Source organism: Labrus bergylta, chromosome 12 (genome assembly GCF_963930695.1).
Source record: "Labrus bergylta chromosome 12, fLabBer1.1, whole genome shotgun sequence".
In the NCBI taxonomy this organism is placed as follows: Eukaryota; Metazoa; Chordata; class Actinopteri; order Labriformes; family Labridae; genus Labrus; species Labrus bergylta.
In genome coordinates, this window is record NC_089206.1 from 26,523,891 (window position 1) to 26,548,110 (window position 24,220).

Consider the following 24,220-nt stretch of genomic DNA (forward strand, 5'->3'; position numbering starts at 1 on the left):
ATAGCACAGCAACAGTGAGGTGTTCAGATGTTTGAAACCTGCCTAACACTGTAACCAACATCCGGTTTGAAAAATTTGTGTTTTTATCATTTTTCAATAACTTTCAACAGGCATTTGCTCTACAGTAAATCTGAAACAAAATTTTTAACCAAAAAATAGTCTATACTTTGTAAGTGGCTATCCCCTGGACTCTACAATGTGTTTTAACATCCATTTGTTTTCCCCCCCTAGTGTTTTGACCCCACATCGGAGAGGTCTTTTCACACTTTGCAACTACAACTAATTTCAGAGCAAACTCTTTGATAGACAAAATAGACAAATGGAGAGTTCAAATAGTCTTTATTTAATTTGATCCATCCTCTGTCCATATGCTCCAACACCAGAGCCCCTGATCAGAAAGTTTGTCTTGGTTGTAAATATGAGGCTTGTTGTTGTACTTCATCCAGGAGGCCATATCCCAAACAGACAGCTCTGGTCAGCAAACACAAACTGTGAGCGCTGACCACTAAAATTCCTCGGAAGCTGCTATATGTGCTTTTTCAGTTCAATATGATCAAAAGCACAACAAATGTTTTGAATACAGCAGCAACATTCAGGAAATGACATGCTAACCAAATGACAAACTCCTCTGATCAGCAGCTCTGATTCATGACATGTATATGTATGTATATATATATATATATATATATATATATATATATATATACACTGTAATGCTCCATGATTCAAGTACATTATCTTAGCATAAATCCCTATGTAACCCACGACCCGCATTAAAATACACATGGAGAAAAATCCACTATGAACTCTTTGTCTCTTTCCATGTCGTGTCTGTAAACAGTTCTTAGCTATTTTATTGTCTTAAAAATAACACAGTACTGCTCCTTTAATAAATTAGAAAGTAAAATACAATTATCCACCAGAAACGGTTAAAATACATTTTTCCCTCCCCAAAAATATTGGTACAAAAAATGACATTAACTCTTTGATTTCATATTAACTCTTTGATTTCATTTTATTAATTAGGCATCTTCCTATTTCATTGATGTTTTTTTTTAGGTTTTATTTTATGGTGTTAAATAAGATTGAAATAAAACACACTCACGCAAACACCACACACACTTTCTTTTCACAGTGAAAGAAAGTTTCTGGTTTGGCAGCTCGTTTAGCCACTGATTGAGTATAATGAGGAATCATTATCCCTGAGCAGAGGAAAGTATGTTAGGGGCTCTCGTTAGGTTGTTGTTACAGGAGTTGATGCTCAGACATTATGCCTCAGGGACTGGTCCAGGACTGGTTATGTCAGGGAAAACTGCCTAAACACGATGTGGTACTGGAGTCACAAATAAAGATTAAAAAGACACAAGTCAGCAGTTCAGGATGAGTATTCAAACAAATACTCATTAGCACCAGAGGGTTTCAGGGACCTCAAAGAATTTGACTCTTAAAATACTTACTTTGTGTTTTTATCAATAAAAGTCACACAAAAGAGGTTTAGTATTTAAGAGTTGTCGAGTTGAGTGATCAGAGCTAGAATTTAGTTTAGTTGCAATTCGAATCCCTTTGTGTCAAAAGTAAGTGAGAACTTTGACGTGCTAGTTCAAAAAGTGAGATTATGAGTATACATATCTGGAGAATGTTTTGCGTGTGTAGAGTACATGTAAAAGCCCTGTTCAAAGTTTGCTGAGTCTTTGTTTATCAAACTGCTGAAGTGTTGAAGGCATAGCTTTGTATCCGTCTTGTTATAGCCGCAGGAGTTCCTCACTCCTCCACTGACACCATCCTCATCTTTCTATTACATGACGTCAGCCCTTTTGTCCCGGACTTTGGCCCTCTGTTTCGTCCTGGCCTTGAAGGCAGCAGAGTTGAAAAGATGCTGTTGGATTAAAATAATAGAGATGAGTGTAAATAAGATTCAGACTGGAATCACACAGGATGACTTTTAGGGACTTAATGATGCAGCATGAATACAAGACAAGGAGGAAAATCTTAGGAAACATCAAAATCTTAGATTCAATAACAGAAGAGCTACATTTACCTTCTCAAATCTAGAGATCTTATTGGCTTTGACAGCAGCATCCAGAATGAGGGGAGGGCCCAGTCCAAAGATGTCTCGAAGTAGTGGGTTAAACTGTACCAAAACATAAAAACATGCCAAGATCAAGATCAGGGTCAAGGGTTAGGGACACAAGAAAAACAATCTCACAAAACCCCAAAATCCTAAGTTTTAGAGACCTTCAAACTTCTGGCTAAACAGATGAAAAATAAAGAGATCCAGCAAAATGTTTGTGCATTATAACGGGATGACATTGGCCTACTTTTGCTTCCGCTTTTCGAGATCACCGGCATTTCCACTGTCACCAGTGATCCCGGTACAGTCAAAGCAAAATTACCATATCTTTTCTTTACTAAACTTACTTATGGGCACATGTTGATATTGATCAATAGATTTGGTAAGAGACTACATTTTTAGCTACATCAGGTTCAAGCCAACTAAGGTGACCTTGTCAGTGTCACTACATCAGTCTCTCCCTTCTGTCTTCATGCTCTCTATCACTGTCTATCAATGGTGACTCCTACCTGCCTGGAAATTTACGAGAGAAAATGCGCTTCAAATCGTGTCTGAGTATACGTTCCAAGCGTAGTGAGCATTGCAGCTGTTGATGGCGGCTGCCTCTCAACTACGGCAAAAAAATCACAATGCTATTTAGTCAGGAGTACACGCTTAGCTTCTATGAGTTTCCTGACCTGTAAGTGGTGACTGACTCCAGATTCCTGGATCTCTTTGAAGGCATCATAAATTCTTCTCCTCATCCAGCTGTCAATGTAAACACTCTCGACTCCAAACCTGATCCTCTCCTCTGTGAAGTCTTCGTTCTGCATGTAAGAAAGGGGGCAATGAGCCATAAGTCAGAGCCACATACAAATAGAAAGATATGGAAATCAAGGGGAATGTGCACAATGAGTAATAATAACATACCTCAATGTAATGGAGCACTTCTCTGAAGATGGACCTTTGTTTCCGTCTGTCGTTCTTAGCTCTGTGTTTGTTTCCGTCTGTTGCTAAACTCTTCAGACATTCACACAGACTATCGCTGTCCTCCACCTCAAAGTTCTGCGCACATCAGTGACAAAATTGTAGCATAAAAATGTTACATCAACTGCTTTAGCATTGTGCATGCTTACAAAAAGGTATCTAGGTGTGTGTTTACCTCTTCTATATCTCGTCCCAGCTCTACCAGCAGAGCAATGGTCTCTCCCACAGCTATCCTGTAGTTGACGTCGCTGCTCTGCAGACACGCCTGCAGTTTTGGGAGGTGACTGCGTTGAGGACGACAAAAGGAGAGAATCGCTGTTGGTTACTAGTCACTGTCCATCACTTTTCAGATCGGTAAGATGTTTGATAAAAAGGGGCACATCTATGACTCTTGACTAAACTAAACTGAACATGTGATTTCTTCAATTTTTGGCAGCTTTTGTTTTTTTGAAAACTCACAGGTCTAGTAACACAGTCAGTCGAGATGCAGGACAGAGTGTGACCAGCAGTGACCAGGCCTGCAGGGCGGAACAGTGGAGGCCTGGACTGCCGGGTTTGGGTGTGGGCAGCACTCCCTCTCTGTTGGGGTAGGAAGCCATGAACACGCTCTCCAGAAGGGCCAAAGACTTGACCAAATCCTGGGAGGGTTTAGTGGATGTTAAGGGGAAACAGGGAGAAAATGTAATGACAGTGACAAAGAAAAACTGCTAATTTACAACAGCCAATCGTGATATATTTAACATTAATGACACTGACATTCACGTTTTCTGTTGCACTACATATTTAGATTAATGCATTGAGTGAAGGTCACAATGGGTAAACTGAAACTTGAGAACTACAGTCAGACAAATTTTTCCCAGGTGGGCAATTTTGTTTTCTTGTAAGATCTGTGATTGATCTGTGAAGTGTCAAGATGGACTTGGCTGCTGAGAGAAGTTCTTACCTCTCCTTCTTCAGCAGTAGACACGTAACAGCACATCCCCAAAGCTCTGGCACACTGAAGGAGACATATGCAAGTAGATTTAAAAAACATCTCCGGGCCACTGGTTTTCAAAGATCACTGGCCCGACCATTGTAGCCGCTGGCCCAGGAACGTTACTTTTGATTCGAAAAATAACAGTCACCAATTTACTCTTGAACCATTCAGATGCTAGAGTAAATTACAACTTTTATTTAATTATTTGAGCTCTAGTTATAAAAATATTTGGTATTTTTCTTATATTTATGTTTATTCACCATGCTGGTAACTGTAAGAGTCTACTTAATCTGATATTAATATGAGGCTGTGATAGAGCTGGAATCTCTCCTTCTCTCTTCTCTGTGAGAAACTCTTCATCCTTAGATCTTTACTTTAGGAGCTCTTTTAAGGGCTAAGATGCTTTGTGAATAACTTTTATCTTTACCATGATCTAGTCTTGAACTTTAATGTGTTCCAGCTCCTCCAGCTGTAACTTTTCTCCCTTCTGTTTTCGTCACGCCCCGCTGTCACTCTCGACTCTTCCTGTGATTTTTTCCCATTGAATGCTGATTTAAGATTAGTTTTTGTCGGTATCTGAGGGTTTTAAAACTGTTTTACCAAACATGTTTTTTATTAGAGAAAACCTGCACTAAAATCTGTGTGCGAGTGTACAATTCGAGAGTAGTGAGTGCGATGGGAGTGACAGCAGTGCCTTTCAACTGTGACGCGCATGAGCGCTTATGATACTGAGAAAACACCGGTATGAAAGGAAAGCGCTGTGAAATTGAGAACGTGTGACAGTCAATTTTTTTTTTTCAGGCAGTATTTTAACTGGCCTGAGCAGGCCAGCTGAACATGCAATCAGCTGGCCTGGACTCTGTCAATCATTCTTGCGGGCCAGTTATAATGTCAAGCCCTGCAATTCAAATTAAACATAAAGAGGGGGTTAGGCTCTCATTTCCCAGAAACTATATAGGCTTGCTAAAATCATAAACTGTATAGCCATTACAACCAGGATCCTCATGAGAATAGTTTTTTAGACAACTAAGTCAAAAAAAAGTTCAGGAATAAAAAGTGGTGAAACTTAGAACAGGTTGATAACAGCACATTTTTCATTTCAGCAATAGGAAGAAGTACCTTCCTATAGCCAAATAAATGTTAGCAATAGGAAGAAGTGATACTTCTTCCTATTGCTAACATTTATTTCTCAGTCTAGGCTCATCAGCCGTACTGCTAACATTAGCGAGCTCTCGCTAGTGCTTGTTAGATTACATTTTGGATTCTACAATCTCCATGTGAGCTGTACCCACTTTAAAATTGTATCTTAAAACTGTAATTTAATCTGGTTTATAGCATTTGTATTGTCATATAGTTGTAAATGTATTTTAATGTATCCTCATATAGTGTTATGGGGTTTTATTCAAACGCCCAAGGTCACAACAAACGCTACCGAACAGAGTTTAAAAAAGGTGAAACCAGGTGAAAATCAGAAATCAGAATCAGCCAAAGAAATTTGTCATCAGTGCATCTCTAGTTCATGGGATTACTCACACTCTGACGGGCTGCTATGCTGGCACTGTTGTCAATAAGAATGGCGGTGAGGATGGGGCGAAGCATCTTGAAGCCCTCCTCTGCCTCATCTCCACCCCCCAGCTGGATACAGAGCAGGGTGAAGACTGTGGCAGCCACTGCCTGCTCTTCACCACTCCCTGGAGGAAACACAAAGTTACGATGTGGTTTTCAAAAACTGCTGTAGTTGGGGCGCTGGTGGCGCAGTGGTTAGTGTGCGCGCCCCATGTGTGGAGGCTGTCGTCTCAAGCGGGCGGCCTGGATTCACATCCCACCTGTGGCCTCTTTCCCGCATGTCATTCCCCACTCTCTCTCCCTGATTTCCAACTCTCTCCACTGTCCTATCTCTCCATTAAAGGCATAAAATAAAAAAATAAAAAACTGCTGTAGTTAATGACTGCGTTTCTGTTCCACCTAAGCAAACAGAGGATCAGAAAGTATAAAGAAGGTCCTAGATAAATTGTTTAAAAAAAACACTGACACCTTGCTAAGAAGAATCTATCGACAACACTGGAAAACAGTTTTGTTTCACCAAAGAATAACACACATTTCTGCTTCTCTTACCTTTTTTAAGGCTCCTTTCCAGGCAGTCGCTGACAGTGAGACGTCGTTCTGTCAGGAAGTCGTACAGTAGTCTTGAGGAAAAGACCTGTCGCAATGACTCGAGACCTGCTAGACGTGTCTTAGAGCTGAGAGAGAGAGAGAGAAAGAGAGAGAGAGAGAGGAGAATAAGTTTACACATTTTTCTTCAATATAAACTACAGTGGTGATCCACAATCACTTTTCATTTGTCTTCATGTGAATTTCTGACGAGTGCTGAAATATATTGGGGAAAAATTTTAATTGCGATATATTTTATCTTTCTGTCATATATATTGTGATTGAAAGGAAATTACACCAGATTTATAGTATCTTTTTGTGTACATCAAATAAAGTTTCAAACAATTAAACTTTTTTTGGTCCTAAAGTGATTTTCTTACGCAAATCTAAGTCCCCTCCTACTTTCATCCCACTGGGTCCAGCCCTCTGACACACATTGAGTAGGAGGAGGAAAGGTGGAGAGAAAACAGGTGGAGTGACACATTTCTTAATAAACTCCATAAAATAAACTTGTGGCTTACAAGAAAACACATTGTGAACTGTGTGTGAGTTACAAGCAGCCCAAGACAGAGTGCGCTGCAGGTAAAGCTACAAAAAGTAAACAACCCCCAGCACATCTGCTCCTTAAACGATCCATATATGTGACCTACAACCTACATATATTAAGATACAATTGACCAGCACCGGGCATGGTGCTGCTGATAGCAGAAATACATTCATTACAAATGTGTGTCTGCCTCACGTGTAATGCTGGTGTATCTGTGATGACATGCAGAGTCGTCTGTAGCTTGTACATTTTTACATGCAAGGGTGACACAAAAACTCTGCATGTAGAGCCGTCAGCTCTCTGACTACTGAAGGTGACATCAGACAGACTTTTATTGTAGATTAGGCATGTTAACGAGGAAACTGGCGGTCTTGGTTTGCATCAAAGCACACAAAAGTGGCAGTATGCAGTGCTTCAGGTCTATTGCACATGCGCACATCCTCATTGCAATGGTAAACCGATGTATAGTTCAGTCCTATTTCCAGCATTTGATATTTTGATTGTTTATGGAGACTGGACTTAAGGGACAAAAAAACTCACCTCTTGTCCATCAGGTTGTCTATACACTGCTTGAGTTTGTCTTCTGTTTGCTCCTGGGCAGTCTGCTCATCCACCTGCTCGCCTCCTGTGTTTGGCCAGTCAACACACACAGGTTCTTGTTAAAAGTTTGCAAGTTTGATGTTTCAGTTCAGGGGAGCTTGAAAATTAAATTACCCATGTGAGCCACGACAGAAAATGACTCAAAATAAGGGGGTTTAACATGTTGGCAGCATTCAAAGCCTTTGATATAAACTGCACCTTGGCTGTTATCTGCAATAAATCTGATTCTTAAATTAACTGTGTGCCTGTCTGTACAAACCTGTTCCTTCATCCATTACTGAGGCGGTTTCACTGTTACTGCTGTAGTGGCTGAGAACATCAGATGTCAGCTCATCATCGCTGGCACCCATCTCTCCCTTCACCCCATTTCTAACACCTAGAGTTAAAAAAAAAAAAACACAAGACAATAGTGAGAAATATTAAGAAGGGGGTTGTGATAAGGAAAGATTTGATAGTTTTTTCATGATGAAGGATGGGAAATATTAATACCAATTCAACTGCTGTTTTTGTTTTTATGTCAAAGGAGAAAATGCAATAAATAACCCAGAGATTAAGATAGAAAAGAGTGATCTAGTTTGAATACTGTTTGAGTTTCTGAAATGTGCTATATTAAAAAACTTGCAATGCCTTGCTTTGACTAGGTGCAGCCTAGCCTATGTTCTGCTGCAAAATTGTTGCTTAATGTTAGCTGGTTTCAATCGGCCCACTCTGCATTTGGATCATGACAGGTTATGTGGACTGTGACTGCCACAACAGTAGGAAGTACAACATCAGGGTACTACACAAAAAAAGCTTAGAGGGAGCAGGAAATCACAAGTAAACTGATTTGAAATTAAATGTGAAAGTTTGTTTCAAAGAAAAGCTACCAATGCTATTAATACATAGATGGTTATTTGGGGTTACGTCTTATTGGATGTACTTACAAACTGCTAGGCCAGGTCAGACAACTCTCTTTTCAAGAACAGTTACTTTATGATCTATATAAACTGTTAAAGTATTAAATGATACAGGGTGGTTAACTGTAAAAGTGACGCATGAATTTTTCCCAAATTAATCTGGAGACGGTTTCACTGAGTGACTAATGATAGAATTAGGGATGCTGACTGTAGGCTTACTCTCCTCAGCTGTCTGTCTTTGTCAGTAACAGTACACCAGTAGTTCTTCTAAGGCACTGACACACACTGACCCTCACACTGGAATTACTATGTGCATACACAGTATATGGCTTGTATCATTGTTAATGTCACAATTTAAATACTCCTTTCATGTCAAAATGAAGACAAAAACATCTGGTCTAAAATAGATAATTTAGAAATATTTCCTTCACTACTTTTCCAATTTGTATGGCAGCTCTCCAATATGCAACTGACAAGTTAATCAATGTCACCCGCACAGCTGCTGACATTCTCTTGGGTTATTCTGCGTCATCTTTTGTTTCTGTTTGCACATGGAGGTAAATACTGTTTAATGTTTCTAGTCAACATAGCTTGACCTGTGTGTGAGAGAAGGTTTAGGGCAGAGTGTAACACAGAACAGGCAGGCTAAACTATGCTAAGCTAAGCTAACCCTCAGGTTCCTGCTGGCTCAGGACTTTTTACTGTTGATGGGATTACAAGAGACCAGAGTGGCCATTCATTTATTCTTTCACTCAGTGTGTACCATCCAGAATGGTCAGACAGTGTGCACATGAGTGTTTGTAAATTAGGTCAACCAGGACAGCTGGAGGTAACACGGAGGTCACTGCTATAGTTGCAGCGATGTAACACAGAAGTTGTAGTGGTGACTTACTTTCTGAATGAAAACAAGTGCTTTTTTTTTTTTTTCAAATTAAATCCAAACTGCCTTTGACAGTAAGTTGTTCTCTTTATATTCCACTCTATGTCAGCAAAAAGCTTAATGCAAAACACACACTCTCTGATAACATTCAGCTGTTTGACATCAGATATGGGAATATGAAAATTCAAGAGAAGAATTCAAATGCTGCTAAATGAGTAACTAGAGCTAGGCTATACTCAAGCTGACACAGAGTAAACTGATTCGTTTTAGGTGAGGATTCCTGTTTTTTTTTTTACGTTTTTCTTTCCCGGGAGCAGAGATATCCAAAGAGGTGTCCTCTGTGTCCTCACTCAGTGTCCGACGCTTATCAAGCTGGTGCTGAAGCAGTTGAAGCTTTACAGGTCTTATAGCTGGTTGCTACCTGTGATGAGGATATTATGAAGCTGAAGTTTCTAGATTAAAGCTGTGAATACTGTATTAAACGAGTATGATGCAATAGTTGCTTGTGAACCAAATTAAAATATCAAAGCAGGTAATTATAGAAATATCATCTAAAGTCATATCTATTTTTAAGCAGTTGGGGGTAAAAACATGTATACATTAAGATTGTTAAAATATATTTGGCTGGGGCGTTGGTGGTCTAGCGGTCAGTGCAAGTGCCCCACTTGAGGAGGCTGTGATCCTCAGGGCGGGCAGCCCGGGTACGAGTCTGGCCTGTGGCTCCTTTCCCGCATGACATTCCCAACTCTTTCTCTCCCTGACTTCTGACTCTTTCCACTGTCCTATCTCTAATAAACGCCTAAATCCCAAACATAATCCCTAAAAAAATGTATTAATATTTTTTATATATCATTAATTTCAGAAAAATATCCAGTTTCTAGTCATTTTAAGTAAGACCTGCTGTAGCGCTGACATGTTTACTTTTCTGATGTAATATTCTGTGTTCTCTGATGGAACAGCCTGCAGGTTCACACACTCAATGAGCTACCGTTCACAGCAGATATCACCCAACATGCAAGCCTATATCAGTCAGTAATTCCCAGCCATCATCCTTGAACTAAAAACCTCCTCTAAGCAGCCACACACACACACACAACTACACACCTTCCCACGCAGATCTGCTGCCCACACACAGCTCAGTTATGGTGTGTGAGCTCCCTGCCACGACTCACGTGTCGTTTGCTGCTTTATGCTGACATAGCAATCACTCAGACAGCTTCAGCAATCAAGTCAAACTGAGAGCGAGAGCCTCTGCAGATGGACAAATCACAACCTGAGCCAAAGGGGTGGGGAGTTGTTAGACTCCTCCGGCCATGGCCGGTTAGTAGGGGCTTAAAATACAAGACTATATTAACATCAGCTCTCTCTACAGGATTCTGTAGGTTCATGAAGGAATGTTGTGCTCACTGTGCCAAAAGGTTTGCAATAAGCTCGTATTTATTACATTTACAACATTGATACTTCAACCAAAATACTACCATGAGCTTACTTATCTTCTAGAAACAATGCTTATCGACAGGAAAATGACTAACAGGTGGGCAACATTACACCATTCGTCGAGGGGGAGGACACTAAAGAGGTGGAAAAGCCCACAGAGACAGGCTGGATTTTAGTGAAAACTCTACCTGTTGCTAATTGGTTGGGATAGTGTTGTGCATCTTGGTCTGACCTTTTCCCATTTACAGACCCTGAACAAGTTCATCCTGAGAAGATATTATCAAAATCTGACAAAAAGTAATCGATTAGATTCTCAAACCCATCTTTAAGCTTCACTAGAAATTAGTAAGTTGCATGTGACCAGTTTGGACAATGAAGGATCTGGATACATTTTATTAACAGTCCTGTTATTGTTTAAAGCAGCCATACGATTTCAGCTTGAAAGTGGTGCATTAGCTTATGGTGTTCAAGAGGGACATGCATGGGGAATAAAGAAACTCAGACAACACAATTACAGTGCCACTGCACCTTAAGAAAAGGGGGGGGGGGGCTGTAAAGGAAGCAGGTCACAGGACTTGTGAATGAAAAATGTAGTTCTTTGAACGAATTATTGGGCGCAAAAAATTAAAAGTTAGTGCACCAGTAACAAGAATGTAATAACATTGCCTGGAGCCCTGAGGCAATTAAGTAAAACGTTCGGACAGGAAAGGTGTGAGGGGGGATATAAACTCGTGAGTTTAGCATAAGAGTGGTCGCAGGGTTTACTTCATGCATTGTACTAACGTTCACAAGCTTCTGGGCAGGCCTTGAGCAGGACATAAAGCTGAGTTCAAGGTTTCTAGGGTCAGAGGAGTTACCTTTCAGTGAGGCTTTAGTCGACAGCTGCAGCTGAAGAACCTCCTGACGAAGAGAGCCTGAATGTGATGTGCGGATGAGGAATGAAATGATGTATGAAATGAAGGGGGTGCAAATTGGAGGAAGAGGAGAGTGGTTGGGCAGATCAATGAATGAATGAATGAATGAATGATGGATATGATGCAGAAATGATCATGATGGAGAAAACATCAGCAGCGAGTCCATTTTTCCGCATGCATAAAACTTTGCATTGCAAAATACTGATGCACAAGAATCAGTAATGCACATCTCATAGGCCTATAACTAACTAAACAGGAATTGCAAATATAATAGAAACACCAAACTTTATACTTCTCGTGATCAACTGCTTAGTTAAACCCTTTATCTCAATGGCAAAAGTCTACATTCAACAAACGTGTTGGTGTACATTTAGGCGCGAGCACGTGTACTCCTCCCGGTGACGTCACTCCATAAAACGTGAGGAGTCTATAACGCCCCCTACAGGAACATGCATGGTCTGCACCTTTACTGTACATTGATAAAAAACGTGTAGCAGCCTGTGACCAAAGTTGAACTGCACATGAACATAACCCATGCATATGTACATTTACTGTAAATCTTGTTGCAGGGGGGGTTTCCTCTTCAGCTCATGTTTCACCTGTTTCATTTGGCATTGGTGCTAAAAATAACTTGCTGTTAACCTTAACCCTACAAGTAGAGCTCTAGCTAGCCATGGCCCTGAAGTCGGAAGAGACATTCCTAAAAAGCATTGCACTTTGTTGGACTACTCTTTACAGTTTCTAAACCATAACTCCTTGAAAGTAGTGACTACAAAATAACCTTCACAAACACAACCAGCAGCACAAATGTCCAGACACATGGCAGTATGTGGCAGGCTAGGGGGAAAACCATTAGAGTGCACACTAGTTAAGGTTAAAGGAGCAACAAGCTGTTTTATTGTTATTGTATATGCTAAATGATTTGAGCTAAAGGTGTGGTGAACTATACGAGTCTCTCGACTAGCACATGGCCTGTGGATACCTGACAGCAGCAGACTGATAAGTTAGCATCACAGCTAGTGCTACTTACCCGGCTTGCCGGAGCCACGTTTCCCCTTTTTACTCCGAGGCATTTTTTTTGTTGAAGCGCTTTGATCCTCAGTAACAACAAAGCTAGCTGAGGGTTAGCTAGCTGAAGTTAGCCTACTTCAGTCTAACTGTCAGATAAACGCCTCACAGGTCTGACAGTAGATGTGAAGACAGCAGCAGCAACAGATGGTTATAATGTCTCCGTGGATTATCTTGACAACCTTTCAAAAAGGTCCCAGAGTTTCTCCTTCTTACACACTTTTGTTGACACTTCGGCTAACTAGCGTCCTTGTCGAGTACGAACCACCCGTTCAGTCAACTCCTCGTCTTCTTCAAATAAACACTTAAACCGGTGACAAAAAGTAACTTTTCACTGTGTATTATCTATGAGTGTCCCCGGGTAATCTATATCTTATACTAGGTTTAGATACAAAGTATTTTCCAAAGTGTTTTGGGCGGAGTTTGGAGCACGCTGTCGTCGTCAAGTCCACCATCTTCCCTCAGTAACGACTGAATAGAGCGCTGTGTCGGACCGGCTCGTGCTAGAGGCAACAGATGTGCCGTGGGCGTGGCTTAAACCGGAAACGTTTTGATTACTTTGCCTCTGCTTGCATATGCCTTTATATACAAATACATATGTATACATACTGTATGTCTATGTCTGCCACATGCATATACAACGCTCACATTGATTTGTCGGTGTCTTTTGTACATTAAAGTCCCTGTAAACCAAAAAATATATATGTTTTTTTGTTTTTTATACAAAAGAAGAATGTGTTATTAACCACCAGGCCAAATTTCAGCAATGAAAAAAACGTATAAGTTTATAAAACGAAGCTTCAAAATCATGAAAAATGTAGCTGTTCTCTCTCCTCTGGGATGCTGTGGGCGTGTCCATAGAATGCGCCGAAGCCACGCCCACTCGCGGAGAGACGTTCCCTAATAAGGCACTTATAAGTTATATTGTAGGTAGTATTGCTGGAAACTGGAGTTCATGGAGGTAATTAATATTCACATTTTAATGTCTCAGCTGAAATTAACACCGAATTTTAATCACAAACGATGCATTTGTATTCTTTAAATACCACATCTGCATCATTTCAAAAGCATAATTTGACATTGATTGTTTTGATTAAATAACAAAACAAATGCTCACTAAAATTTCAACTATCACATTAATTTCAGACAATTCAAATAATGATTAATTACATCACTAATCACTGAGGGAATAGCAAATTCGTGCAGATCTCTTTTACACAGCTCTGTCGTCCTTGTTAGTCTTATCCTGTTCTGTATCTCGGGACCCCTCTGAACTCTTTCATGGGAGCCAAAGAGATAATGGGATTATCTGCTCACAGTTATATAAAGAGAACAATTGAGTTTAGAAACACGAATGCAATCTTGTTTTTAAAAAAAATCAGTGTAAAAAAAAAATGATACAACATTTTTTTTAGTCAATAAACATATTTTATTCATAATGTTTTAAGAACAATTCAGTTAAACATGAAAATCCACAGTGTTGTACTAAGTGCACTTTCAAGGTATGAATCAGTAGTATTATGTTATAATTATGTATTTATTTTATAAATATAGACATTAGAAATACCAAAGACGTTGTTTAATAAAGAAATCACATTTCATTATGTTCCAGACAGAACACAGATAATGAGCATAGAAAAAGATTATTAAGGAAAGATATCATTGTATCACATGTAATGTGTAATGTAGCTCTGAATATTCCTCCTAATGAGAATTTGAATATTTGATATAAAAAACCAAAGATACAAATTCCTCACACTTTGATCATTTTGTTCATAGGCATAATTTTGTTTTTGTTGTTGTTGCACTGATCATTATAAGCTTCTATTTTGTGTCTCTTGGTCAAGCTGTTTAGTAATAACAAAATAATGTAGGATTTTTCTCTAGTATAAAAAAGACCTAAAATGCAGACGTATAAAACCATGTGGAAACCCATTTGGAAAGTCTTTGTTTTGGTCCAACAGTGATAAAGTAAACCAATTCAAGTTTTATTAGTAAAACCTATACTCTACAACTTTTAATCAACAGTTAATCAAAATACTATGGTTAATGAGTCCATACAGTTCTTACTAAACGTTCAGTTTGGTAGGTTGATGTAGGAGCTAACATCTAATGAATCTAAAAATAAAATAAAAAAAAGAAGAAAAAAGAAATATAGATCCCTCTCAATGAACTGTGTAAACAGAGCACCTCGGCCTGTATCATCACACAGAAATTACTGGTTGTAATGAATTTCATAGACACTGAAACACAGGTGAAGATGTGTTAGTGTAGTGTGCTGACTGTTTTTAAAGTGACAGTTTGCTTTTTGATATTTCCAGTTCAACATCCCATTTAACCCATTTATTACATACTAACATGTTTCCTCAAATCAGTCAGTTAATACTGTGGTAGTTTGCATTAAATGCAGATATACTCTTACACATTAAATCTGCTCACAACACCCACTGTGTTGTATAAACGTAGATTCTCTTCTCTCAGAAGACCTCCTGTGTCACATTATTGCTACATAGTGGAAGTTAACAGAAAGGGGGCAGCACTGGTGAATATGGGACAAAGTGGAGGAATGGTCCACACACACACAGAGTGTTTGTACTTGACTGGCAGTGTATCTGTGTGTATGTCCTTCTTATGCAGAATAGTAGTTGGTGGGGACAAAGGGCATCTTGCTGACGGTGGCGGGCACTGCCTTTTTCCGAACCTCCACCTGGATGGCTGTTCCATTCTTAGCGAATGCTGCATCCACGTAACCCATGGCAACATTCTTTTTCAGGCAGGGAGAGGGGCAGCCGCTTGTCACCTCACCTAAATAGAACATCAACAAATACAAATGAAACACTTCTATGTACAATAAAATAAATGTTTCCCCTCAGAAAAAATGTAATTGTAATTTAACTAAATGTTTGGCTTAATATTACATTAATGCACTTCTTTAATCATTCAATCACCAAATAATGTGTAGGGTTTAAAATGTCAGACTTTGGCGACCCCCAGGGGAAGTACAATAGATCACACAGGCAAGCAGAGGGAATATAAATCCTGGCTTTCATAATTCATGTTTTTGGCATCATTGAGGGAGCTGACTAACTGTATGTTTAAAATCATTTTCATAGAAATGCTGTTTTATTTGATTCCACATTTACTCCAGCAGTGATTGATTTCTTCAGCTGATCTTTCACCCTTCTTGTTTTATATGCACAGCTCTGTCCTGTCCACCTCTCCCACAGTGTTTGCTTTCTTACCTATAACCTTTCCGTCAGAGCTGAGGATGGGTGTATGTTGTCTGACAGGAGGGCCGGTAGACACCAGACCCACTCTCTTCCTGGCTGTTTTGGCTTTGATTTGAGGTACGATGATGTCAGCACCGGGGAAGTCCTTGTTTTGACGCCGGCGCTTTCCTGCACGTGAAGAGACAAATAAGTGTTAGCTCAAAATGAAGTTGCTGACAAAAATACTAAACAAGGAACTATAAATGACAAAGCTGAAGCTCATTTAGCTGATTGAGCTCCTGATTTAATTATCTACATGTTAATAAACCTACAGAGATGCACATATTTAAATACATTTGATACATTATTTTCATAATTAAAATCAATTGCATCTACTTTAACACAAATTGCTGTGAATGATACATGTGGTGTTCACAATCTGTCACATTTTTTAAAGCTGTTTACAGAAAAGAAAGGGGACAAATAACCATTTTACAGTTGGTTATTTTCCAGACTTTTTCTTTAATGGTGCCTCCCCATTGATGCTGACAAAAAATTGTCTGGCTAACAGAACTCTACAAACAGTTGGCAGATGTTATTTTTAAAATGTTTATTAGTGAGCTATAGCTGATCTGGTAAACCATTTTTTCATTCTACTTTGGCACAGCCAGGACAGCTTTTCCCCCCTATCTCACATCTTTATCTAATGCTAAGCTAAGCTAAGCTAAGCTAAGCGCATGTTGGCTACAGTTAAAGACATTGGGTTGATCACAATTTTCTTAAATAACTCCCAACTTAAAAAAAAATAAAAAAAAACATAAACAATTGAGTTGATTAAAACTCATGACCTCATCTTTTCACAAATGGCCTTCTTCAAAACCCAATCTGGTTCAAAAAAATAATCTAAATACTTTGTAATGAACACTCTGATCTCACCAATGGTCCAGACGAGGGTGGCCTCCACAGGCGTGGTGGTCTCATCTATGTCATTTCCATAGAGACAAAGCCCCGCCTCCAGCCGCAGACTGTCCCTGGCACCCAGACCGGCCAGCTTTACCTCACTGTTTGCCAGCAGCTTCTCCGTCAGCTCCACCACTCTGAACCGAGGGACAGAGATCTGAAACGCAGAGAAGCATACAGACTGTAGAGATGGGTCTCCATTTGGGTGGTTCAATTACAGTTAACAGCATATTTTACCACATCAGTAATGGAATTATACACAAATGTTTGGAGGCAGGGGGCTCTGGAGGCTCTGGAGGCTCTGGAGGCTCATCGGCGGTAGCAGCAGCCACACTGGAAATCCTGTCTCAGCCTAACCGAGTTTCAAGCCTCCTCACAAACAGCTACACAGCTTCCACCTGTCAATCAGTTCAGTCACACGCCTTTTTGTGAAAAACACTAATCCTTCATAAAATCCAAATGGATGCATTGAAACCTCCCGTACAGTGTGTGCCCATGACGACAACTAATCAGACCTATATTGTATTTTGTACCAGGCTGTAAATGTGTTCATTTTTTAGCTGCGTGTGTATGTGACTTCTTGGGCTCCTGGAACCAGCCTCGAAGAATGCAGTTTTTGGCACTTCAATCATTTTTCAACACTGGAGGTTGCTGCTTGATTAATATAACCAGATTAAAGAACCCATTAAAGACGTTATGTATAATTAAGTGTAATAATTACATCTGTACTATATTTAAGAAGCCAATTTCTTTGCTTCAGTATGTAAAGAGATCTGACAAATTAGCATCTTCTTTTAGCAGAGGTCTACATTTTCATAGAGTCTAAAGATGGAGTGAGTCAAGAGAGAGTGTTCATGTGAAAGAAAAAGTCAAAGACATAAAAGCAAACTCCCACATTCCCTCTGTTAAAGAAAAACCTTCCCACATACATCCTGCCATCGACTGAGCTCCAGCAGAGCGTGAAAAAAGATAAATCCTTGTAGTAAACAACTCATCTGTGATCAGGCAACAGGCTCCTCACAACCAGAGTACTGTGATAATGTTTCAGTGTTAACAAGGTACATAACAGTGGGTAACAAATAAAGAGAAGATTCTTAAGGAGGACAGTTGTTATAAAAAGAGACCTACCAAAACTGAAATCATTCAATTAGATTAGAAAACGTATTAATCTCCAGAGGGGGAAACTCATTTGCCACTTGGTCAATTCTTACACACAACAAAGAATGAAGACAATCGGTCTCAATACACAAGTCGTAAATAATAACAAACACTACTGAAACCATGTGAGACATAATGAACAGCCATGAATCAGAGACACAACCAAAAATATAAATTAAAATATGTGACTGTTCGGGGCGCAGATGTCCTCTCGGTCAGGTTGCGGCTATAGTCCCCAGTTTCCTACTCTATCCACTGACCTATCCAATTAAGGCAAAAAGCCACAAAAAATGTATCTTAAAAAATAAATACATAAATCTGATCGCTGCTGCAACAAATGACCTTCTAATTAGTTCAGGAGAACACTGAGGCATCACTAGTTGCTCACTGATGAGCTTCTGAGTCTGTTAAAAACGCTGTGTGAGATACTGCCTTCAAAAATCAGAACCTGTTTAAGCTTGGTCCTCGTTCTCAAAGGTAACCTCAAGTGAGTCCGGGGTAATGCCAGTCACAGAGCCGTCATTTTTGATATAGTAGGCAGTTTCGAAAACAAAGATCCCAACAGTCGCATTGTCAAGATCTCTTTGGGTCAGCAAAGAGAGAGAGACAGAGAGAGAGAGAGAGAGAGATTCTGACCTCCACCCCATCCTCTCCGGTGTATCCACAGCGGGTGACCCTGCAGCCAGGAACACCAAACACAGTGGCCAAGGCGGAGGTCATGAAGGTCAGCTTACTGAGGTCCTCCTTCAGCCCCTGCTGGAGAACCTGAGCCATGGATGGACCTGGCAACACAAATCAAAAATCATCTCAAATAAAACAGAGGAGTTCAAAAAGCAGATTAAAAAAGTAATCAGGGAGGAAGGAGTTAAAAAAAGAGTTTCAAGTGCAACAGAAACATGAAATGATTAAGAAATACTGGGAAGTGCAAAAACAGGGGGCAGAGGGGTTTATACAGAATAAAAGAAGACAAAGAATGATGAGCTAAGCTATGAAAGAAAAAAGAGGGTGAGAGGAACGACAAAAGTATGACAAAAGAGAGGAAAAAAGAAAAGGAAAGAAGAAAAAGACAGAATAAGTTAAAAAAGAGGAAGATGATTTTACCCTGCAGAGCAATTAGTGCTTCATCGAGGAACTCCAGATCAACATTATAACCTGCTGCTTTGTACTCTGCCAGTCTGGCCTATAGGTGAAACACACACATCAGACAGTTTCTGTTATTGTAACATTCCCCCCACACCCCCACACCTACACTTTATGTGTATATCTACCTTCATATGAGCAGAGTCCTTGTCAGCACAGCCTGCGTTCGAGACAACATAGAGGTAGCCCTGGTCTGTCTTTGTCACTATGAGGTCATCCATTATTCCTCCTTTCTCATTGGTGAAGAGGGTCAAGGTTCCCTGGGGGACAAGAAGAAGAGAGAGATAGGGGTTTAAGAGTGTCTATGTGTATATTTAGTAGGTTTACTTGGTCAAGTGACCAACTCTGTTACTTCATATAAATGTCATTATAAATGTCCCTCTAAAATGATTCTATCACAGAGCTCAATAGTTTCGCTTTAGTTATATGTACTCTGTCAGCTCTAATCAATCCGGATCACTTGACCTCTAGTTTGTGAAAGGTTTCAGTCATATAGGGCTGTCACACATACACTAAACTCACATTGTCAGGGTGACCTGCATGTGTGAACCCTAAAAGTTGTCCATGTGAAGTTGAAGTGAGCTGATGTGGGAAACGCAGCAGCAAGTATTCAGGGAGATTCTCTGGGGCGACCTCAGTGCACGTAATGGGTTTTTTTTTCTTTGCCAGTATGTTCTTCTACACTAAACAACATGTTGCATTTATATAAGGACCAAAATGATCATCATAGTGCCAGACTCTGTTGCTTCGTCCACCATTTCTGCATCTTTTTTTTAACGTCATGTCCCGCCTCGTGAGACCCCCAACCCACCCCAAATACAACAGGATTACGCTCCTGCTGTGAGGTGCATATGTGAACAGCTAAGTCAGGCCGATATCACTGGAAGCCTGCCTGAGATTTTATATAAATGTTTAGGACTGCATGTGCAAATGGATATTGTGATGGACCCCAGGTGGCAGTCCCCCAAACATCAAAGGTCCACTTTAGGGTCTTTAATCTCATTGTTTTGGACTGTACTCTGCACAGATAAGGATACACAGTAACACTGTACAGATAAGAATACACATTATTCAATAACTTTTTTTACAGTCAAGCATCCATCATCATTCATAAGGTTTAGCAGAAAACAAAAACATTGTTTGTGAATAGAAGAGTGAATAGAAGGCCAGCCACAACTTTAAATTCAAGCTAATGTTTCTTATATCTGCATCATGTTTAATAACCAACATGAAGCCATTCTTTAACTTACCTGGTTGTCTTTGAGTTCAGCAATATCTGCAACTACTAGAGACTCCATGAACTTCACCCTGTCTTTGCCATGGACTTTGGTCTGACAGGAAGAAAAACAACAGGATTCTGTGAGTCTGTGGATGTGATTTTGGGAGTTTGTACATGCTGTATGTATTGTGTCTGTACATATTTGTGTGTCAGTTTACACCCGTCTCTCTCTCTCACCTGCAGCATGTGGCTGACATCAAAGATGGAGCAGTGCTCTCTGGTGTGCATGTGTGAGACAATGTGGCTGTCTTTGTACTGAACAGGCATACTCCAGCCTGCAAACTCCACCATCTTTCCCCCCTGCTCCTTGTGGAAGTCAAACAGCGGCGTCTTCTGCACAGCGGCCTAAAGGGAAATCAAACAACATAACGAGTGTAAGAAATAAACACAGGGAATACAAGAACGACAAATTTGGATTTTAAAATCCTAATTGGTTGAAATTATGTATCTTTAAAGGAAAAATGTACAACATTTGACATATAAATACAACAGAAATCAAGAAATAACACATCCTTGTTAAATAATCCATCTCCTCACACTCTGGTATACAGTCAAACAGTCAGTTTGGCAGAATGACTTGACAGCATATTTCTGCACGCGATCAATCAGAAGCTGGGATACAGGGAGAAGTTGAACATCAGCTACTTAAGCGATCAGGTTTGGTAAAGTTGAACTACACTTATAAAGTAGTTTGAACGTTTCATCTTTGTGAATAAAAGTTATCAAGTTGTCATTGAGGAGAAGATGTTAAAATATAACAAAATTGAGAAAATTAAAAAAGTTGCATGGCAGAAAATGTGCAAATTGAGATTATTAGAAAAGTTGCACACTTCTTCCACAGGTCAAGGAACATTTAACAAAGCAAAGAAAAATGTTAAAGGAATGTTAGATTTTGTCATATATTCAATATCTATCAATCCGCACTCTGTGTGGGGATATTACATAGGGTATAGAGGTAGCAGGATTAGTAAGGTAACACCTAAAATAACAGCTATCAACGTATGTTAATAAATAACAATAATCAATACAGAACGATTAATGATTAATAAGTCATGTCTTTACAGCAGGCAGGATGAGAGACGGGGGGGGGGGTCAAGAAGAGACTTCAGTTACATTTAAGAAGCCACTGAATCAAAATAAAGAAATGATTTATTTTAGAATAGCCCCAAAATGTTTTATAGTTTAATTAGTTATTAATACAAATTTGGCAAAATTCCTATAAGCTCTTCAAACACTTTGCAAGAATGATCTAAACAAATTACAAACTAATTACTTAACGAAAAACGTTTCTCCAACACTGGCCTCTTTTACTGCTCATGATTCACTCCTGTATTCTCTTCCTTTCTACCCCTCTGAACTCTGACCTTTGAACCAGCCGGTGACAGGAACTTATCAGTGATAAGTGTGTGTTGGCACTTTACGTAAGACTCAATTACTTTTTGTGAAAACTGTCTGAGTCCAAACACACACACACACACACACACACACACACACACACACACACACACACACACACACACACACACACACACACACACACACACACACACACACACACACACACACACACACACACACACACACACACAGGGACTTTGCTCTCTCTTCAGCCCTTTTTGTAACACTCCAAGATAAATTCTGGTTGAGCTACTATGTTTGACTGATAATGACACAAGATTATACATGTTGGGTCATAAAACTGATGCCTGTTGTGTCATATCAGTTAATGATATACACACACATCAATCAGTCAAATTGCAAATGGCATAAAAAAGGATTGATTTGCTGAATAATTAAGCCTCATATTGAGTGAGTAGGGACTGACACAGAGCTGACAGTATACTGTAGAGTCAGTCACAAGATGGTTTTAATGAAATCAGCTCAGTGAGGTGGAGCAGGGAGAGGACAGATGTTATATTACATCTGCATGACATGACTGCAGCTGTGTAGCAGTTTACTGTAACATGATGTTACATTGGCAGAGCCACTTTAATATTGCATTTTAAATGTGAAGGGAAACGCAGCTTTAACGTCCATTTCTAACACACCTTACTTTACAAAATGTTAAAAACGTATTGATGAAGAAGTTCATTCCGACAGACTTGAGTTCCTCGGTGATATGATAATAAGAATGTATGCTAATGCTAAAGCACTTTGGACCACTTGCAGCGCTGAAAGTTGAGCTGCTCCACTCACCTCTGCACTCGAAGCCTGTCTCTGCTGCCTCTTCCCCGCACATGCAGCTCCCGACACCCGCAGTAAACCATCCCTGGAAGCCCGCAACGCGAGCCCCGAACTCCCGGTCCGAACCAGCAACCGAGCCCACATCATGCTGCCTGAGTCCCCGCTGGAGTCTCTCAGTCTCTCAGTCTCTCTCTCTCGCTCGCTCGCTCACACACACACACACACACACACACACACACACACACACACACACACACACACACACACACACACACACACACACACACACACACACACACACACAGGCTCCGGACAGGCACTTCCGCCGTGTTACTAAATCTTTGGACTCCTCTCGTTCTGGATTTACTGCTTTCGGGGCAAAAACACATGAAGCGGCAGCGATTGAGGAGCAAAGACTTGTGGGAAATAGAGTTAGTGGGACAATTCCATTGCGGTTGGTTGTGACTGACCTGTTTGTTGGGACCGATTTAATTATAAAAAGGTTAAGTGGCTATAGCATTGCCCTATATCTGCTATTAATAAGATAACAATAAAATTGAGACAAAATCCTGTATGAAATTTTATGCAAATAATATGATACAAAAACATTTTCATCAAAATCACTCCTCATCGATCCAAACATAGACACACAGCATATTATAGGCTACAATAATTTAGGCCTATATAGAGCCCACTTCTAAGATATTTTCAAGTAACTTGATGAAGGATGGTCTGTAGAGATTTTGACTCAAATGGTAATAAGAAGACATTCGACTTTACACAGTCTTCAGCATTAGGCTTATATAGCCTATCTAGCGATTATTAAACATTGCAGAATAACAAGAGATCAATAGATGAATAGATGTGGATGTTAATAGATAGGCATAAATAGAATTGATAGAGAAGTTGTGGGTGGATTGTTTAAGAAAAAAGCACAAAAGAGAACATCAATCCAGTGAATCCCAAAGTGGGGCATCATGGGACCCCTAGTGGGAGCCCGGAGTTATAACAGGGGGCCACCGCTGTTGCAAAGCATGGCAAATTTGGAGAGAGGGGTTAAATGTACGGCTGAAAATGAATCTACTCTAGACGTCACACATTTGAAGGTTCCATGTAACAGGATCGTTTTGAATTGCTTCCTCTTGAAAAGCAACTTGTTGTTTTTTCAGTTTGTTGTCACACGCTGAGCTGCTATTCTGCACTTTTTGCAGAAAATGTTGGAGATAAATTTTAAAAAATTGGAATTTGTTAGCAAAGAGTGTGACTGAAAATGTGTTTAGTGTATGTAGATATATGTAGATGTGTATGGTGAAGGGTGAGGGGACTTAACTATATATTCTTCTGCCAAGGGAGGTCCTGGCAGAAAAGTTTGTGAACAACTCTATCAGTCCTTGCTGTTCTAAAGAAGGATATCGTTCATCCAAAGTCACTCAGTCAGCACAACACAAGACCATCATAGAGGATTAAGTGAGAAACTAGACCAGCGTTGTTTGCAACTGAAAGAGTCTGTATCATCTTTATTAATACCTTGGATTCTTAATTGATGATTCGCTGTTGTTTTTTTTATGACCAACATTTTTATTGTTTTCAATGTTTTTACAACAGTACAATACCAGACAATAAATGATATAGAACAATGCCCAACAAGGGTAACACTATCAATGCAAGACAACAGAAAAAAAAATTCAGTTAAATTAGATACAGGAAGATTTGCTGTTTTTTAATCTTCATATTTAGCATATAGTTTTTTCTAGGTTTTTATATCAGAAATAAGTGCTTTTCTG

General features: G+C 39.7%; 2 protein-coding genes across 3 annotated transcripts; both read right to left on the reverse strand.

Moving 5' to 3' along the window:
- Positions 1 to 322: 322 nt before the first annotated feature.
- Positions 323 to 12,986, reverse strand: ifrd2 (interferon-related developmental regulator 2). Of its 2 annotated transcripts, XM_065961518.1 has the most exons (13): positions 12,469 to 12,986; positions 11,382 to 11,438; positions 7,571 to 7,687; positions 7,252 to 7,336; positions 6,129 to 6,253; positions 5,547 to 5,704; positions 3,981 to 4,034; positions 3,497 to 3,675; positions 3,213 to 3,321; positions 2,981 to 3,115; positions 2,749 to 2,877; positions 2,039 to 2,131; positions 323 to 1,876 (listed from the first exon to the last, which is right to left on the reverse strand). In XM_065961518.1, exons 1-13 carry the CDS (start codon positions 12,509 to 12,511, stop codon positions 1,796 to 1,798), a joined length of 1,365 nt encoding a protein of 454 aa, XP_065817590.1. In that variant the 5' UTR covers positions 12,512 to 12,986; the 3' UTR covers positions 323 to 1,795. The 2 variants fall into 2 exon arrangements, with proteins under 2 accessions (XP_065817590.1, XP_065817591.1); XM_065961519.1 differs by lacking the exon at positions 11,382 to 11,438 and having other exon boundaries at positions 12,469 to 12,985.
- A 925-nt stretch (positions 12,987 to 13,911) lies between these two features.
- On the reverse strand, positions 13,912 to 22,716 carry amt (aminomethyltransferase). Its single transcript, XM_020646544.3, has 9 exons — positions 22,449 to 22,716; positions 20,430 to 20,597; positions 20,224 to 20,304; positions 19,102 to 19,233; positions 18,935 to 19,013; positions 18,470 to 18,615; positions 16,652 to 16,832; positions 15,749 to 15,904; positions 13,912 to 15,311 (listed from the first exon to the last, which is right to left on the reverse strand). The coding sequence occupies exons 1-9, from the start codon at positions 22,581 to 22,583 to the stop codon at positions 15,136 to 15,138; spliced, it is 1,254 nt and encodes a 417-aa protein (XP_020502200.1). The 5' UTR covers positions 22,584 to 22,716; the 3' UTR covers positions 13,912 to 15,135.
- Between the last annotated feature and the right edge of the window lie 1,504 nt (positions 22,717 to 24,220).